Source organism: Brassica rapa, chromosome A07 (genome assembly GCF_000309985.2).
Source record: "Brassica rapa cultivar Chiifu-401-42 chromosome A07, CAAS_Brap_v3.01, whole genome shotgun sequence".
In the NCBI taxonomy this organism is placed as follows: domain Eukaryota; kingdom Viridiplantae; phylum Streptophyta; class Magnoliopsida; order Brassicales; family Brassicaceae; genus Brassica; species Brassica rapa.
In genome coordinates, this window is record NC_024801.2 from 556452 (window position 1) to 576489 (window position 20038).

At 33.8% G+C, this 20038-nt stretch overlaps 3 protein-coding genes and 1 non-coding gene across 4 annotated transcripts; all 4 read left to right on the forward strand.

Moving 5' to 3' along the window:
• The first annotated feature begins 866 nt into the window (after positions 1-866).
• TRNAS-GCU lies at positions 867-948 on the forward strand. Its single transcript has one exon. It is a non-coding gene; the product is annotated as a tRNA-Ser (tRNA).
• A 988-nt stretch (positions 949-1936) lies between these two features.
• Positions 1937-5763, forward strand: LOC103828262 (protein unc-13 homolog). The gene is made up of 5 exons (XM_009103875.3): positions 1937-2793; positions 2866-3735; positions 3810-4271; positions 4342-4531; positions 4610-5763. The coding sequence occupies exons 1-5, from the start codon at positions 2377-2379 to the stop codon at positions 5527-5529; spliced, it is 2859 nt and encodes a 952-aa protein (XP_009102123.1). The 5' UTR covers positions 1937-2376; the 3' UTR covers positions 5530-5763.
• Positions 5764-10246: 4483 nt separating this feature from the next.
• LOC103828263 (cell division cycle protein 27 homolog B) lies at positions 10247-15002 on the forward strand. Its single transcript, XM_009103876.3, has 16 exons — positions 10247-10448; positions 10882-10954; positions 11033-11142; positions 11259-11305; positions 11381-11478; positions 11559-11845; positions 12203-12364; positions 12500-12713; positions 12804-13003; positions 13092-13157; positions 13303-13422; positions 13575-13651; positions 13735-13854; positions 13949-14168; positions 14250-14531; positions 14632-15002. The coding sequence occupies exons 1-16, from the start codon at positions 10344-10346 to the stop codon at positions 14680-14682; spliced, it is 2232 nt and encodes a 743-aa protein (XP_009102124.1). The 5' UTR covers positions 10247-10343; the 3' UTR covers positions 14683-15002.
• A 285-nt stretch (positions 15003-15287) lies between these two features.
• LOC103828308 (F-box protein At1g30790) lies at positions 15288-19774 on the forward strand. Its single transcript, XM_009103917.3, has 2 exons — positions 15288-16420; positions 16521-19774. The coding sequence occupies exon 2, from the start codon at positions 16542-16544 to the stop codon at positions 17718-17720; it is 1179 nt and encodes a 392-aa protein (XP_009102165.1). The 5' UTR covers positions 15288-16420; positions 16521-16541; the 3' UTR covers positions 17721-19774.
• Positions 19775-20038: the final 264 nt, after the last annotated feature.

The following is a 20038-nucleotide window of genomic DNA, read 5'->3' on the forward strand; positions in this document are numbered from 1 at the left end:
CCATGAGTTATTCAACAATGAGCATAAGGTAGTTCTAAAATCGTGATAATAATCCATCAAAAATGTCTCAGAACACTTGGTCTAGTGAAAATGGTAAGACATGAAAGTGACGGACAGACGGAGATTACACATACAAAGGATCTCTATTCTATTAGTTTTGGTTGGCGAAGACATTACACATCATTTGATGATATTTTAGTCTTCCATATCCTGAAGCTTGTGGTGAAGGAAACAACAATTGGCCCCTTAATTCTAGAGCACAAAAAAACTGTCAAATCAACTTAATTATGGATGGCCGGGGTGTTACATATCATCTCTTAAACTAACTTATGGTTTCTTGCGAAGGAGAATTGGAGGGCATTTGTTATTTCCTTCACCACAGGTTCATGATGTGGAATACTGAAATCTCATCAAACCTTAAAATGTAGTTTTGATTCAGCCAAGCTTCTTTCTTTTCTTAATGATCAATTCCAATACACGCATCATAATGAGTTGGCTCATTCTTTATATGATAAGTTTAATAAAGTTTCTAGCATGTCTTGGCTCGCCGCCAGAAACTTCTATTATTGTAGCTTGTTTTTTCTCTTAATCTTCACATGTTTTATTGGGTTGACTTGACATGATCAAAGTTGAGGAAATCATCTACCAACTACCATTAGAATATGATCAATTGCAAATAATTAACTTATCAAATATCGTAATCTAATGAAAAGATTAGATATAATTTTCTCAACGACGATATTACATTCTTTGATGAAAAAAAAAAACTTTCTTTGCTGAAGCTCCTCTGACAAAAAGGATTCCATGGCCCAATTTATGTTTAGTTCAGCTTCGATAAAGCAAACAATGCTACACCGTCCAACAAAGTCGCTTTGGCCGAGTGGTTAAGGCGTGTGCCTGCTAAGTACATGGGGTTTCCCCGCGAGAGTTCGAATCTCTCAGGCGACGGATTTTTTTTCTCTTTCAAGAGAAGCTTTCTCCGTCCATCTTTGATCTATCAATCAGTTACGTAATAAATACTATTGTTTCTATTTTATAATTAACTTATACCATAGTTTCCTAGATAAAGAAAAGTGACAAAAAACAATCATCAACAACAAAATTCCGTGGCACATGTTAGGTTTTTTGCATAAATATATTATCAATTAAGAATAATTGATATTCAAGCCAGTGATTTAAACTGTTTGTTTTGTAGTCTTCAGTTATGTATCATTATTTGAAAATGAAGGAACTAAGGATATGATTAGAAAAGAAAAGATTCGAAAAGAGGATATGGAAAAATAAACAATGGTCAACAACCGCCGCACTACATGGATATATAAATTGAAGTACAGTATTATCTTATAAATTCAGAAAAAAACATTTAAACGCACTCTTACATTTGTAAAGTCTTGTATTAATTTTCACATACATCTGTCTGTTATGCAAATTCAACATTTCAGTTATTCAAATTATAATCTACATGCACCAAACATTTAAACATTTGTGAATGCCAAGTCTGAGTTTTCTTGTGACTAACTATAACTTTTTTAGTTGAATGAGTGTTAATGCCGTGTGAAAATGCTGTCATAAATGGAAGAGATAAATGCCGTGTGAAAAATTTGACGACTTCCTTCAATCTAAAAGTCTAGAACAACTAAAATGGCAGAAAGTCTTCTTCGACTCTTGGCATTGCTTCAGGGAACAAAATAAAATACTCCGGACCTTATATTATTAGGTCAAACATCAGTTTTCAAATTTTAAATCTAAAAACCATGTAATTTCTTTCAAGTTTCAACTTGGCTGAGATTGATTTACCCTTTTAAATTTCATAACAATCCTTTTTTTTTCTTCTGTAAACCAGTTCCTAGTCTCTTATATTGATGATTTCTCTGGTATAAAAACAACAGAGAATAAAAAAATACATTAAATGATCTGCCTCTCATGTTAAATACATTCATACACATAGACATACATACCTTCACATCTCCGTATATATGCGTTTGGTATCAAAGAAAACACCTGTCTAGCTTGGTTTTACTTTTGTCTTTTTTTTGTTTGGTTCTTTAAAAATCATTCATTCTTTAACCTCAAGCAAGAATCATAATCTGCCCAAACTAACTCAAATTCTTCATCTTTTTAATTATATCCAAAGAACCCAAAATAAAAGGTTTCTTTTGTAACTTTTATTTCTTTGTTCATTTTGGTGATAAAACAATGATTGTATCATCATAAAAGTTGGCCTAATCATTCCCCAAAAAACCCTCTTGTTCAGTCATCCCCCAAATAAGTAATACAAAGAGAGAAGGGGATCTTTGCTACTATGCTCTAAATCACACATAAGGTTTTTGAGTTTTAGCTTCTCCCTATCTCTCTCTTGCTCGAGTCGAAGTGAAAATGGAGGAATCTCTACCTTCTCCTTTCGGCGATCCAGCCCCGAACTTATCCGATTCGGAGCTCCGAGAAACCGCTTACGAGATCCTAGTCGCTGCTTGCCGCACCACCGGAAGTCGCCCCCTCACTTTCATCCCTCAATCTCCCAAGTCCGATCGGAGCAACGGCGTATCGCTATCGCCGTCTCCGTCTCTTCACAGATCTCTGACGTCGACGGCGGCCAGCAGAGTAAAAAAGGCGTTAGGGATGAAGAAACGAAGCGGCGGCGGAGGAGACGTCAGAGAAGGAGAATCGTCGGGTCAACCCGATCGGATCAAGAAATCGGTAACGGTGGGTGAGTTAGTCCGTGTTCAGATGCGAATCTCCGAGCAGATCGATTCACGGATCCGTAGAGCTCTTCTAAGGATCGCTTCTGGTCAGGTACAGAAGAAGATCTCTTTTAATTAATTACAGATTATCATTTTAATTTTAATTATCATTTTGTGGATTTAGCTTGGGAGGCGTGTGGAGACTATGGTTCTACCTCTTGAGCTTCTTCAACAGCTCAAAGCCACAGACTTTCCTGATCACGACGAGTACATATCATGGCAGAGAAGAAACTTGAAGCTTCTAGAAGCCGGTTTGATCTTACATCCTCATGTTCCTTTGAGTAAGTCTGATAAATCTGTTCAACAGCTTAAGCAGATGATCCGGTCCGGTCTCGAGAGGCCGTTGGACACCGGGAAGATCACCGGAGAGTCGCAGAATCTCAGGAGTGTTGTAATGTCTCTCGCTACTCGTTCCAACAACGACGGGATTGGTCCTGACACTTGTCATTGGGCTGATGGGTTTCCTTTGAATCTTAGAATCTATCAGATGCTTCTAGAGTCTTGTTTTGATGTTAATGACGAGTTATCTGTTGTTGAAGAGGTGGATGAAGTTTTGGAGCTTATAAAGAAAACATGGCCTGTCTTGGGTATGAACCAGATGGTTCACAACGTTTGTTTCCTCTGGGTGTTGTTTAACCGGTATGTTGCAACTGGTCAAGTGGAGAATGACTTGCTTGTAGCTGCTCATAACTTGCTACTTGAAGTTGAGAACGACGCAAAGGAGACCAATGATCCTGCCTATTCCAAGATCTCGAACTCTGTCTTGAGTTTGATCCTGGATTGGGCTGAGAAGAGGCTTCTTGCTTACCATGATACTTTCAACATTGATAACGTCGAGACTCTTGAAACGACGGTTTCTCTGGGGATCTCAGTAGCTAAAGTACTAGGTGAAGATGCTTCTAGCGAGTATAGAAGGAAAAAAAAGAATGTTGATTCAGGCCGTGATCGAGTCGATACCTATATCAGATCTTCCTTGCGTATGGCCTTTTCGCAGGTTTGTTTTAGAAACATGATCTAATTTCATGTTTCTGCAGCTGTTTATGTATCTTTTTGGTTTGTTTGAAACAGACAAAGAAGATGGTGGAACATAGCAAGCGGTCAAAATCTCGTCAGAGCAGCACGAGCAATCTTCCTGCCCTTGCCACTCTTGCAGAGGATATTGGTCACTTAGCATTCAACGAGAAGGCGATATTTAGTCCAATCCTAAAGAACTGGCATCCTCTTGCAGCTGGCGTGGCTGCAGCTACACTTCATTCGTGCTATGGAACTGAGTTGAAGAAGTTTGTTTCTGGTATCACCGAGTTGACGCCTGATGCAATAAGAGTACTCACCGCTGCAGATAAGCTAGAGAAGGATCTGGTGCAGATTGCAGTTCAAGATGCAGTAGATAGTGACGATGGGGGTAAGTCGGTTATAAGAGAGATGCCTCCTTTTGAAGCGGAAGTTGTTATAGGAAATCTTGTGAAATCATGGATCAAAACCAGAGTTGATAGACTGAAGGAGTGGATTGATCGGAATCTCCAGCAAGAGGTACATAAGAGTTTTAGTTTGTATGCTCAGTTAAGAGTTATATTGATGATTGGTGTGTCTATCACTGCAGGCATGGAATCCGAAACTGAATAAACTTGGCATTGCTCCTTCTTCCGTGGATGTACTGAGGATGGTAGATGAGACCTTGGAAGCGTTTTTCTTGTTGCCTATACTTTTGCATACAGTTTTACTTCCCGAGCTGACCTCGGGCCTCGACAAGTGTATGCAGCATTATGTATCAAAGGCCAAATCTTCCTGCGGTATGCAGATTCTCTTTATTGATTCTCTTGTTTCATTGAATGATGAAAGCTCATTCTTTGTTGGTTTCTCTTGTTTAGGCTCGAGGAACACGTTTCTACCCGCTTTGCCCGCCTTAACAAGATGCAGCGTCGGTTCGAGACTACACGGTGTCTTCAAGAAGAAGGAGAAGCCAATGGCGGCTTCTAACCGGAGAAAATCACAGCTGGGGACGAGTAATGACTCAGCTGAGATACTCCAGTTCTGTTGCAGAATCAACACACTGCATTACATCAGGACCGAGATCGAATCATCCGGAAGAAAAACATTAAACCGTCTCCCGGAATCCGACATAGCTGCCTTTGATGGCAAAGCTAAAATCTTTGAACAGTCAATCGGTTACTGCTCGAAAGGAGTACAGCAACTCTCCGAAGCAACTGCTTACAAGATCGTCTTCCACGATCTAAGCAACGTTCTCTGGGACGGTCTGTACGTAGGAGAAGTATCTTCCTCGAGGGTCGAATCCTTTCTTCAAGAACTCGAACGTTGCCTTGAGATTATTTCATCATCCGTTCACGATAGAGTCCGAACCAGAGTCATTTCAGATATCATGAGAGCTTCTTTCGACGGGTTCTTATTAGTCCTCCTCGCGGGTGGACCATCACGTTGCTTCACGGTTCAAGACTCCGATGCGGTAGACGAGGATTTCAAGTTTCTATGCGATCTTTTCTGGTCGAACGGAGACGGGTTGCCTTTGGATTTGATCGAGAAGGTTTCCACGACGGTCAAGAGTATACTTCCGCTGCTACGTACGGATACAGAGTCTCTGATTGAACGGTTTAAAGCGGTGTGTCTCGAGAATCACGGTTCGGACAGAGGGAAGCTTCCGTTGCCGCCGACTTCTGGACCGTGGAGTCCGACAGAAGCAAACACGCTGTTGAGGGTTTTGTGTTACCGTTATGATGAGTCTGCGACTAAGTTTCTGAAGAGAACGTATAACTTGCCGAGGAAGCTAACTTGAGAATATGACGTGAAATCTACATTTGGGACTTGGGACTAGGGAGATCTGGTATATTTCTCTGGTTTAGTGAGAACCGATTTGGTATTGATAAGTTTACTTGTACAAGAAAGTAGAAAGAGTTTGCTGTGAAACGTTCGTACTATTCAAAAGCGTGTAGTTTTTTTTTTCTGTTACAGGTTGTCAACTATATAATGTATTTGTAAAATTATATTTTTATTTTTTTCCTATATTTCTTTTGACAACTGCAAAATTGATATGAGGGTTAGACTGACTGTTTGTTTTCTTACAAACTGCAAAAATATGTCAAAATGTTTGTTAAATTATATAGGGTTTGACTGACAACACAATAGAGGAAAGTAGAGTAACTTGGTGTAAAAATAAAGAGGTAAGAATTATGTTTCTTTTTGTATCCTTCCACTTTACTCGTTCTTTTATAGGAGGAAAATAAAAGGTGGAAACAGCTAATAAAAGTTATTTTATGGAGGAAATGAGTGGAAAACCTTTTTTCACCATATTCATCTTGATTGGATGTATTTAAGTGAAACTCAGAATAAAAAATTTTACTCCAATTTTTGTTACTCTAATAATGTCATTAAGTCATATTCATAGTTTAAAAAGAAAAAGAATAGGAAAAGAATGCAAATGCATCATTGAAATCAAACTCATGATCATTGTATTCCGGAATTTCTTTTTTTTTTACATTAGAAAACAAAGACTTTTAATAGTAAAACCCATCAATTAAATTTGTTTTGTGTAAAAGCTAGAAAACTAAATTTTATCATAATAACCTCTAAACAAAATTTATATAATGAATTACTAGATGATTACCCGCACCTTGTGCGGATTAATGTATATATCAACAAATTTTAATTTTATTGTTATTTTAAATGTTAATTATTAAATTCGATAAAAAAATTAATTTACTATCATAAATTATTTAATTTCAGTATTTGAATTGACCATGATTTATTAAATTTTTTTTTTTGTTTCATCTTTTTAGTTATGAGCATAGTAGATATTGGATACAAAAAATTATCTCTACTAATAACCAAGTTATCATTAGATAACTTGAATTTGAAATCAACATTTATTGTAACTGTGAATTAGAAAGAATCTCAGCCGCATTGTAGATATTAGAAAAAAATACGGCTCATAAAACATCAACAAAATAATAATAGCCAAAACATCATATATTGAAATTCTCCCTATTATCAAACACCTAACAAATTATAAAATATCACCTCTTTAGTTCCTTAGATTATACTTATATTATGTTTATTAATTGTCAATTTATTTTTCTAGTATTAATATTTTTATCCTTGTTTTTTTTAATATATTAACAAAGTTTCGTTTTTCTCTTATAGATTATTCATTATTTTGGGTTTACATATATTATTGTGATTTCACAGATAACAAAAAATAATTTGACATTTATCACATATAAATTCATATTAGTTTTAGTTAGGAATATGATTGTTTATATTCAAAATATATAAAATATTAAGCATACATATACAATTCATATTTTACCACATATATATTTTCAGTGATCTTTTAATTAATTTATCACTGATTACATTAAATGATATATAATATTAAATGCTCAGTAAATCTTATTTTATGTCACAAATAGTTAACTCTAATTTAATTGAAGATCTCCTTATGCGATGAGATTTCGAGAGGTACAACATCACAATCTGATTAATGACGAATAACAATCAGATAACGTCTAAAAGAAAAATATTAAAACAAAAAAATTGATGAACAAAGAGAATATACATAGGATATATCAATAAAAAACACAACCTAGAAAAAGCCCATTTTTCAAAAAAAAAAGAATACAACCTAGAAATTCATTGACTAAGATTTTTTCATACTAACTTTTAAATATTTCCTTAAAACTTTTGAATTAATTATAGATCTACATTGGAATAATGCCAATATAATACAATAAGGAGAACTGATGATCATATTGCCACACAACTTTCAGTTCTGCAAGAAAATCAATAGTGTTGATACTTTATTGTCAAAGATTCCGCAAAAAATCATTTTCTCAATTTATTTGTGATATGTTGTTTTCTTTTATTATTTTAGTTTTCTTATTTGTGATTTTTATTATTGTATTTGTATAATTGTTCATGATCAAATATTAATAAATTTATGTTGGAAAAAAACTTTTCATCAAGAGCTCAATTTATAACCAATTCCTACTGAATAGGTCATTTTATCAAATTATACTTGTATTTTGAAGATAATGATTTATAAATAAAAATAGAAAATTTGACATTAAAAATAGAAATAAGTGTATGTATCGTTCCGTATGTATAGGACTCGATTTCCACCTGCATTCCCCACTTCTTACTTATTCTAGTTTGCTATTTAAAGACCTCAAAACATACAACTTTTTCCAAAATTAATTTGTTTCAGATTTTTCAAAAGAATATTTTATTCTGAGGTTAATTATCACGAGCGCTACTAATTAATCCAAAAATGAAGTTAATTCCATTGATGTATATCGTCTTTGTCGTGATGTTGACATCATTCCCTGCTAAGATTAAGAGTGATTGCCTTAAAACTCTTCAGTCATGCCTGCGCCAAGAGCCTAAAAATAACCAGGGGAAGGCAAAATGTCAGTTTGGAATAGAAATGTCACGCCAACAACATTAGCATGTGTATGTCGTGTAAAGAACAATCCTCATGACAGATCAATTTTTACCCGAGTTCTAAAAGCTTGTGGATTAGGAGATTTTCAATTCAAGTGTTAACAATACGGGCATAAAATAGTCAAACCATCAATGATCGTCAAAACAAATTGGAAATAATAAAGTATAGTAATTATTACGGTATTTATTAATGAGAAAAAGACTAGGATAGCACCAAACCAATTTTTTGTTCTCAAAGTAGCACTCAAGGTTCAAATTCACAAAAATAGGTTTCATTAAAGAGGTAAATATACACTTATACCCCTTAGGTTAATTAATCCAAACCTTAGAGAAGGGGTGGGGTTTTGGAATTAGGGTTTAAAATTTTATAAAAAATAAATACTAAAATAAAAAATAAAATTTTAAAAACAGTTTCAAAAAGTATTTTTAAATTATAAAAATAAAATTTGAAAAATAAAATAAAAAAAAATTTTGAAAAAAAAATTTCAAAAAAAAAATTATAAAAATTTTGAATCTGAAAACATATAATTTGAAATTATAAAAAAAAATTATTTTTTTTTCATTTTATTTTATTTTATTTATTTTTATTTATTTTTGTTTGTTTATTTAATTTTAAACCAAGAGTATTACGGATAATTTACCCTTAATGAATGTCATTTTTGTGACTTTCTCCTTTCTAGTGCTATTTTTGAGATATAAACTTTAAAAGGCGTTATTATTGACAATTGAGAAAAAGACTAGGATAACATCAAACCAAGTTTTTGTTCCCAAAGTAGCACTCAAGGTTCAAAGTCACAAAAATAGGTTTCATTAAAGAGGTAAATGTACACTTATACCCTTTGGGTTAATTAATCCAAACCTTAGGGTTTAGAGTTAAGGGGTGGGGTTTTGGAATTAGGGTTTAAAATTTTATAAAAAATAAATACTAAAATAAAAAATAAAATTTTTAAAAACAGTTTCGAAAAGTATTTTTAAATTATAAAAAGAAAATAAAAAAAAATTTGAAAAAAAAATTTGAAAAAAAAAATTATAAAAATTTCGAATCTGAAAACATATAATCTGAAATTATAAAAAAAAAATTATTTTTTTCATTTTTTTTATTTTATTTATTTTTATTTATTTTTGTTTGTTTATTTAATTTTAAACCAAGAGTATTAGGGATATTTTACCTTTTAATGAATGTCATTTTTGTGACTTTCTCCTTCTAGTGCTATTTTTGAGACATAAACTTCAAAATGTGCTATTATTGACAATTGCTCATTATTAATTTCTATTAAATTAGAGAAATTCCTTAGAATATAACTAAAAAGTTTTTATCACAAATATAGACCCCAAATATCAAAATGACCAAAATATTTTATTAATGGATATATTTTTGGGTTTAGGATTTAGAATTTAGGGTTTAGGGTTTATGATTTAGGGTTTATGGTTTAGAGTTAAGGGGTGGGGTTTTGGGGGTATGATTTTAATTTTAAAAACCAAAAAATATTAAAATTTTCAAAATAAAAAAGTCTATTTTGGTCATTTTGTTTTTTAAGATCTATTTTTGTGACATAAACTTAAAAATATCTATTTAAAAGAATTACCCTTTTAATTAACTTATTGTTCAATGTTCATGGTCATCTGAATTATGATTCCATGTTCTTTTATTATTTTTATATGTATTTTCTTAGATCGCGAAGTAAATAAGACCGAAAAATTATAATTTACTCTAAAACAACCATGATTCGTAAAAAGCCTTTTTCCAAAAAAAAAAGCAACCACGATTTGTAATAAGAATTTTTGCTCTATCTACTTAGACACAAAATTGTTGCTACCATAAATCTTAAGTTTTATTTTTTTAATTTTTAGTTAAATGATCTTTATCATAATAAAAAAATAAATTACATTTTAGAGTGTGGGCTGCCAAACAATTGAAAATAACGAATGGATCAATTGCAAAGCCCAGTACTTGATTAAACGTTTATAGTCTTTGTCACGTGCCGAATAGTTTGAACTTTGAAAACAGAGCATCGCACGTGCCGCCTCAAAATTTGAAATTATTTACTTCTTCAAAATAAATCACCAAAGGGTAAGAAAAAAAGGAAATCGAGAAAAACAGAAACCCCTCTTTCTCTCTCTCTCTCGGAAGGAAGACAAAAGCTCGTAACAATGGAAGCTATGCTAGTGGACTGTGTACGCAACAGCCTCAGTCATTTTGTGTACAAGAATGCCATTTTCATGTGCGAGCGTCTCTGCGCTGAGTTTCCCTCTGAGGTTATTACCTCTTCTTTCCACTCTCTCTCTATGGAGATTAATTGGGTTACTTTTGGGTGTGTAATTCAATCGAGCGTCCTTGAGTTCTTCGAGATCGATTTTGGGTTTCTTAGCTTTTACCCCCCTTTGATTCAAGATCTATATTGTTTGTTTCGTTGGTCAATTAGACGATGAAAATTCGATTTTTATCTTTTCGAATTTGGAATCTCCACTAGTGACCTGGTCAGCTTCTATCTTCTTGCTTTAGATCTCTCCCCCCAATGTTTTGACTTTCTCCTCTGTTATTTTGTTATCCCAAAGCTTAGCAATTGTATAACCTTCAAATTAGGGTTTATACAGCTTCCAATTTGCTAGCAGTGAAAAAATGTCAGTAAAAGACCAGACTTTGAGGCTTTCCATGTCGGTAAAACTTTCTACTCTTCCTCTTAAATAGGTTAATCTGCAGTTATTAGCCACCAGCTACCTTCAGAATAATCAAGCTTACAGTGCCTATCATCTGCTCAAGGGTATGTTGCTTGGTTTCTCCACAGTTTATTAGGTCGTTTGCTCATCTTCTTTGTATTGCGTCCTTCTTTATTTTAAAGGAACACATATGGCTCAGTCTCGGTACTTGTTCGCCTTATCTTGCTACCAGATGGACCTTCTCAATGAAGCTGAATCTGCACTCTCCCCTCTTAATGAACCTGGTGCCGAGGTACTTTGTCATCTCTCGTACATTGCTTTAATTTTCTCACACAAACTCTCGGTGTCAGTAGATCTTTTGTGTTTTATTTAGTTCAGATTATAACGTAGCTTCTGGTTATTCTGCAGATCCCAAATGGTGCAGCGGGTCATTACCTTCTTGGGCTTATTTACAAGTTCGTTTCTTGCTCTCTCTAAGCATTTTCGTCTTTATTCTGAATCGAGATGTTTTCTCATTAGTGATCTTTCAGGTATACTGATAGAAGGAAGAACGCCGCTCAACAATTTAAGCAGTCTTTGACACTGGATCCTCTACTTTGGGCTGCGTATGAGGAATTATGCATACTAGGTGAACGCAATGCATTTTCTGCGTACTTGGTACGTTTGTTATGGTTCTCTTACGTGAATCTGGCCATCCTACTTTTTCAGGTGCTGCTGAGGAACCATCTGCGGTTTTTGGTGAAGCAGCTGCTCTCTCCATCCAAAAGCAGTACATGCAACAACTGCCATCTTCGCTCGGCTTAAACACGTACAATGATGAACGTAATACGACTTCGGCTAAAAACACGAGCTCTGAAGATTACAGTCCAAGGCAGCCCAAGCACACGCAAGGCCATGGCCTTAAAGATATCTCTGGAAATTTCCATTCTCATGGTCTTAACGGAGGTGTTTCGAACATGTCATTCTATAATACCCCCTCGCCAGTGGCTGCACAGGTAATGTCACACTTCTTTTAATATCAACAAGTCGGTCGGCTTTCTGTTGAATTGATCACATATTCTTGAGTAATTTGGATATTTAATGCATCATACGGTATTGATTTTGTAGTGCTTGCATTGCTTATTATGTTATACCTTCAGTGCCAAAGATGGTTTGGCTAATCTTTCATTGACTATTACTTCTGAGTCTGTTTTTAATGTCTCTGGTTTGGCATGCTACCTTACTACTTATATCTGGAGAACTGTATGTTTTCACCTTATAAGCATTATTTTGGTCATGGTGTATTGTGTATGTGCTTTAAAGAGCAGCTGTGAATGAGATTTAAATTGACTTGTATATTTGTCAACTTGTAGCTATCCGGTATGGCTCCACCACCACTTTTCCGGAATTTTCAGCCGGCTGTCCCAAACCAAAACTCCCTTACTACTGACAATTCCCCAAAGTCCACAGTCAACTCTACCATTCAAGCACCTGCACCCAGAAGAAAATTTGTAGATGAAGGAAAGCTACGTAAGGTAGTATTCACATGCCTGTACTGGTCTATTTGTTGTCATAAAGACACAATTCTGAATTTGTTGGTTTTCATTCTCTTTATAATACTCTGGTTCTTTTTGAATTTTGTCTTACTTGTCATATCTTTTCCTATGCAGATTTCTGGCAGGCTGTTTTCTGATTCTGGTCCACGACGGAGTTCGAGACTATCTGCTGATTCAGGTGCAAACACTAATGCAAGTGTTGCAACAGTAAGCGGAAATGGGAACAACACTTCCAAGTATTTGGGAGGTTCTAAATTGGGTTCTTTGGGACTTCGTTCTGTAACACTTCGGAAGGGAAATTCTTGGGCAAATGAAAACATGGATGAAGGTTGTGACATTACATGCACTATATCACCATATTTCTATTGAAAGCTGGTCTGTTGTGATACTCAACTCGTCGTCATCCTGTTTGGTTTAGGGGTTCGTGGGGAATCTTTTGATGATTCGAGGCCTAATACTGCCTCAACGACTGCTTCTATGGCTTCCAGTGATGCTAAATCCTGTGATCAAGAAGACGAAATAATGTCGCAGAGAATCACAATTGGTATTTCAGAAATATTAAGCCTCCTAAGGACACTCGGGGAAGGGTGTAGACTTTCGTACATGTACAAGTGTCAGGTAAGAATATTGTTGCTTACTTAAGTAATACAAAGTTAATTTACATAGGATTATTACATTGTCTTCCTTGTTCTTCTGGGTGTTTCAGGAGGCACTGGATACGTATATGAAACTTCCACATAAGCATTATAATACAGGATGGGTTCTTTCCCAGGTAATAAGTGACTCTTCTCTCTTTTAATTTGTCATACTTGGATATGTTTATTCTACCAGCTATCTTGTTCAGTTTGGTGCATGAAGTTTTAGTCTGGTGGCCTGTGATATTCTTGTTAAAGGCCTTTTGATGTATATTAATGCAGGTCGGGAAAGCACACTTTGAATTAATAGACTATTTAGAAGCTGAAAAAGCATTCCGTCTTGCCCGCCAGGCTTCTCCTTATAGCTTAGAAGGAATGGATATTTACTCCACGGTCCTCTACGTAAGCGCGTTTTCCTGGTTTCTAAACATAGAAACTCCTCTGTGTCTGATGAAACTTTGGCCTTTTGCTTTTAGTCTCTGGGAAGTTTAAAAATTCCGCAAATAAACCTCATGTATCTTAAAATTTCTCATCAAATAATGATGTTTTTGCAGCATTTAAAAGAAGATATGAAGCTGAGTTACTTGGCTCAGGAACTAATATCAACAGATCGCTTAGCTCCTCAATCTTGGTATTTTATTGTTGAATGTCTCTTTCTGATTAGTTATGTATTGTTGGTAATGACAGAAATAAGCGAAATGCGAAATTATGTAGGTGTGCAATGGGAAACTGTTATAGCTTGCAAAAAGACCATGAGACTGCACTGAAGAATTTCCTACGAGCTGTTCAATTAAATCCAAGATTTGCATACGCACATACTTTATGTGGCCACGAGTAAGAAAACTTCTATTCATGTTAACAATAGTCTGGTTGAAATGCTCTGGTTATTGGTCTAAGCAACGGTCTCTTGTCTTTACCGTTTCTCTAGATACGCAACTCTGGAAGATTTTGAGAACGGAATGAAAAGTTACCAAAACGCACTTCGTGTAGACACAAGACACTATAACGCATGGTATGGGCTTGGAATGATCTATCTACGTCAAGAGAAGTTAGAGTTCTCAGAGCATCACTTCAGAATGGCGTTCCTAATAAATCCGAGTTCCTCTGTTATAATGTCTTATTTGGGGACAGCTCTGCATGCCTTAAAGGTTATATTCTTGCACTCATTTAATAGAACTTTCTTTTGAAGAATGACTAAAAAGAATCTTGTTTTTGTTCTGTGTAAATAGAGAAGCGAGGAAGCGTTAGAGATAATGGAGCAAGCTATATTAGCAGACAGGAAGAATCCTCTTCCAATGTACCAGAAAGCTAACATACTTGTCTGCTTAGAAAGATTAGATGAAGCTCTAGAAGTTCTGGAGGAGCTTAAAGAGTATGCGCCTTCAGAGAGCAGCGTCTACGCTTTAATGGGCAGGATCTATAAGCGGCGAAACATGCACGATAAAGCCATGCTTCATTTCGGTCTAGCTTTGGATATGAAACCGCCTGCAACTGACGTTGCTGCAATAAAGGTTTGAGTCTTTCAGAAAACACACAACAAACAGTGTCATCTTCTGATGGTTTTATCTACTGCTTTTAAATTTTGAAACTGGCTTTTATTGTATGAAACAGGCTGCCATGGAGAAACTGCATGTTCCAGATGAGATCGACGAGAGCCCATAGAGAATCGTTGCTACTCTGAGAAACATGGAGAAAGAAGCAAAGGTATGGGTTTGTGCAAAAGCCTACCTCCTTTATGGAACTAGTTGGGTTTTTAATCTTCCAAAGATTTTGAAGCTTTGGTAACCAAACAGTAACACAACCACAAAGAGCTTACCACATGAGTATGTATCAGGAGTCGATCTGTATGTTGTTCATACCTACTTCTCGCAATATAAAATTTTATATTTGTTTAGAAACTCCATGTTTGTCTAGAGCTATTTTTTTTATTCAAGTAATTTTGTTTTATCTAAATAATATTTAGAATATATTCTCGTCAACAATTTATGTTTTTAAATGTCTTTGCAGAATTTTATTTAAGGCTTACTATGATTGATTAAAGAGTTCAAAACCCAAAGAAAACAAAGAAACGCTACTCTTTCTATTTTTGAAAGATAAATGTTTTGAAAAACACGTTTGTTTCTGAAAGATATAGTATATGTTGTGATTTCAATATATTTTATATGAGTTAATAATAGCAAATTATAATATTTAAAACATTAATTTGTATTTATTGAATTATTTTAAATTAAGATTACTATAAATGGTTAACCAAAGAAAATAATTTATTTATCTACAATTTTTCATATGTTTTTTATTATGCGTAAACCTTAAAAATATATTTATCTTTAGTGTTCAGTATGACCAGATAAAAATAGAAAAGACGGATATATTTTAGTCTACCTCTAGATCTGATTCTCTCTATACATAGTTTACTATCTTGATTCCATTAAGCTTGGATATCTGGATAATGATTCCACCCTTATAACGGTAAAAAGTGGTATTCGAGCCAGTGGAACCCGACTACAAAATGCATTACAATGCTTAAGGAGATTTAAGAGTCCATAAGTGACTTATTAAATATATCTATATAATTTTCTTTATATATTTTGGAGGCCGAATGCCAATGTTTTATTCCTGGTCCTGCAATGCTTGGGAAAAGTTTGCACGAATGCTTAAACTTGTAACATTGTACTTCATCCCTCTGCATTCAGTAAATAAAAGCCTGCAGTGACAACTCTGACTCGGATGTATATGATATCTTTTTACTTTATAAAAATATGTAACTAGTGATTTATGCTATATTTTAAACATTATGTATATGCTAGAGCATTTATTTGTATTGATTTTTTCCCAAAGCTATTTAGTTAATTGTAAAGTATTGCTTAGTTTATGACATATAAGCTAATTAGAGTTAATAAAAATTTAATGTCTTAAATGCCATGCTGGCTAATAGATTTTAGGAAATATAAGAATATGCAAGTTTTTTCATAGATAGGATGGTTTTAGAAAGGGATCTCCACAAAATAAAGACAAATAATAATAGGTATTAACATTTTTTAAAATGATGGTAATAAAATAATAACCTTTTAATAGACAAAAGACAAAATAGCAATGTCAGCAAGTAAACCATTAATATGAAAACAAGAAAAAGTAAATAGAAATGTATAAAAATTCTATAAAATACGGATTTGTTATCATATATATCCTATTATCATAATTTGGGAAAAATATCTAGAAGGATTTGTTATCATATGTATCCTTCCTGTCATCCTTTTAGAGTAATTATCATAGTTGTGGAGGCATATCTATTGTCTGTCTTCTATTATAAATGGTGTGGATGAGTTATAACTGATATTTAAGGACATAACATGTGAACAAGAGTAGAAAGCATCATCAAGAAATTTGTAAATTTCTCGAGGTAATATTACTATCGCTGATTACTATGTCTTTTCTATTGAGATAACTCTATATATTAGATGTGTTTTTGGACGTGCCCTAAGAAGTTGTATGTTTTTTAGTTTTGAGTTTGTCCTGTCGCCATGAAGACAAAGGAGATGGAAGACAGCAATAACGAAGGAGTGATCACAACCTTCAGACATAGCTTGGACTCAATCCCTCTTGATCTAATAAGCGATATACTCTTAAAATTTCCTGCAAAATCCCTTGTCGAGTTCACATGTATATCAAATACATGGTACTCCATAATCCGCAGCCAAATGTTCATAAAAACTTTCATGTCAATATCTATCTCTCGACCTCGTATCCTTCTCACCTTCAAACGTAACCACAACGGCGAAAATGAACTGCTCTTCTTTTCGTCGCCTGATACTTCTCAAGTATCAAATGATTCATCATCAGTAGTGTCCAGACACGAGATGACGATGTCAAGAACCTCTCTTGGTGATTACATAATCCATAGTCCTTCTGTTCGTGGCTTTTTATGTTGTTCTCATCAACATCAATACATGGTATGTAATCCAACTACAAGACAAGTCATAAACTTACCCGAGGATCATCGTTTTGACCACGGTACAATGAAATGTTACATGCATTTGGGATACGATCCAAGCAGTGATAAGTACAAAGTGTTGCGAATGGTCACCCAACCGGGGAGCAACTTAGTTTCTGAGCATAGTGTGTATACATTGGAACGTCAACAATGTTCTTATTCTCCGTGGAGGTGCGTTGAAGGTGATATATCTAACTATATTCCTAGTTCTAATGGCGTGTGCATTAACGGAGTTGTGTATTATGAAGCTAGGATAAAGCCATGGATTAGCTCTGTAGTACTGGTTACTTTTGATTTTGGTTCTGAGCGTTTTTGTCAGATTAAAACACCAGGAGAAAAGTTTACTTGTCTAGCAAACTACAAAGGGAAACTAGCAGGCCTTAGTCTCCTAGGTAATAGTTTTAATTTGTGGGTTCTCGACGATGTGAAGGAGCAAACCTGGTCGAAAACAGATACATTTGTTTTGTCCCATACTTTGTGGAATATACAGCTAAAATTTTCAGGAACCACTGATGCTGGGGAACTGGTTTTTGCACCAAGTTCATTTTCTGATGACTTCCATGTTTTCTATTTCGATATAAAGGAAAAGACAATGAGAAGAGTTAAGCTTGAAGGAGTCACAAACGATGAGGAGTTTAGATGTCGTAGAAAACATCTTTGTTATGTATCAATCTCATGTGACCATGTGGAAAATATTTACCTGTATTAATTCAAAGTAAAAGTTGTTCTAGTTAACTTTTTGTCATTTTATCTCTTTTTATTTTATGTTTAGCTAACCTTTATTGACAAAAAAAAAAGAAGCTAACCTTTATTAATTCCAATAATGAATTTCAAAGAGAGTTTGGCTATAAACGGTATCTCTCTGTACTTTATGTTCAACCTTGATTCAAACCTAAATCATTGTCTTCCTAGAAATATCTTATGCAGCTTGATGATACTTCTTTTTTCGTTTAGGATTTGTGTTTAAGAAGTTTTTTCTTTTGATATTCTGGAGTACGGTTTAGGACCCTCTTTAGTGATACACAAAAAAATCTTCTATATTTCATTCTAAAATAGAATAACTTTATTATAGAGTTAATTTGCTCCAAAATATTATATAAATTACATAAATATTATATAAATTACAAAATGAAAATTAACTAAAAATATTAAAATATATATATAAGCATGAAAAACTAGGATTAAATATTAAATAGCACTAAAAATTTGAAAAAAATAAACATGATATAAATATAATCTAAGAGAATACTTATTTTCTTTGTCAAACAAACGATTATATTAAAAGGTGTTAAGTTATAACATCTGGAGCTAGACTTAACGATAACAGGATAAAAACTGGAGGGATCCTCAACAGTTTGATGAACACCAACATAACAGCAAAACAAGACATAACAAACTTAAAGAGAGATACTTGCTCGACAACCAGATAATACATAGATAATGTTTTGTAATTTATTATTTTTGTGTTTCAATCTAACTGCTTTTAATATTTAAATTATTAAGAATATATAATGTTTGTTGGCTATTGTTATTTTGTTGAAGTTTTATGAGTTGCGATTGTTTATAATCCTTTTAGTGCCACTAGATTTCATTTTTTCAGTCCGTAAATAGAATAAATGTTTAATCTCAAATCCAAATGTCTTAATTTGATTATTATTATTATTGAAAAGATTTTGATCCAAAATCTACTTCTCATAAATAAAACTATAAAACAAGAAAAAATATAAATTAATACATTAATTACCAATATGAATATTGAAGTTTTATAATTTATAATATTTATTTAAAAAAATTATTTAATTTAACAATTTATTTTTATGAGAATAAACATTATGATTAAAAACTTTTTAGGAAAAATATATTAGTCCTCACAAGGTGTGGGCCATAAATTAGTATATATATATATATATATATAAAATATGTCCTTCTTGTTATCATAATTTGGGAAAAATATCTATAAGGATTTGTTATGATATTTATCCTTGTCATCCTTTTAAAGTAAATATCAGAGTTGTGGAGGCTTACCTATTGTGTTTTTCCTCCATTTATAAAAGGCGTGAACGATTTCATCAAGATAATACATGTACTATTGAACCAAATTAAAAATAATACATGTGAACGATTTCATCAAGAAATTCTCGAGGTAATATTTCTTGGAGTATCAAATTCAAGTTTGTATCATTTGAAATATAAGCCTTTGTTGTTTAGATTACTCAATATATTAGATGGTTTTGGATGTGCCCTAAAAAGTAGTATCTTTTTTTTAATGAAAAAAAAGTAGTATCTTTTTTTTAATGAAAAAAGGTAGTATATTTTTTAGGTTTAATTTTGTCTTGTCACCATGGAGACAAAGGAAACAGAAGACAACAATAACGAAGGAGTGATCACAACCGTCAAAAACAGCTTAGGCTGGATCCCTCTGGATCTAACGAGCTTGATACTCTTAAAACTACCGGCAAAATTCCTTGTCGAGTTCACATGTGTATCGAAGACATGGTATTCCATAATCCTTAGCAAAATGTTCATAAACACTTTCATGTCAATGTCTATCTCTCGACCTCGTCTCCTTCTCACCTACAAACGCAATGAAAACAACGGAAATGAACTTATCTTCTTTTCGTCTCCTCATATTTCTCAAGAATCAAATGATTCATCATCAGTAGTGTCCAGGATGTTAACACTAGACGAGTAAAGCTGAATAAACAAAGTTTTGTAATAGATTGTTTAAAGAAGATTTCTAATAATACATAAGTGGTGTTTGTAGTTGTTTTGTCTCTCGAATTATCTTCTACAGTATTATTGTGTTTGCATCTTGCACTTACACAATGGACCATCACCTTACTAGGTGGTTAACTTTTCAAACTAGTCCAAAATTCAAAGAGAATTTTTTCAATTTTCTTGTGGATGAAATATCATTTCTAAGCATTTATCTCAGTCCCATGCATAATCTCACCGACATGGGGCTTATACTTAGCAAATGAGCTAGCTCACGTGAGAAGTATGCATGGATCTCTTTCTTGAGTTGGT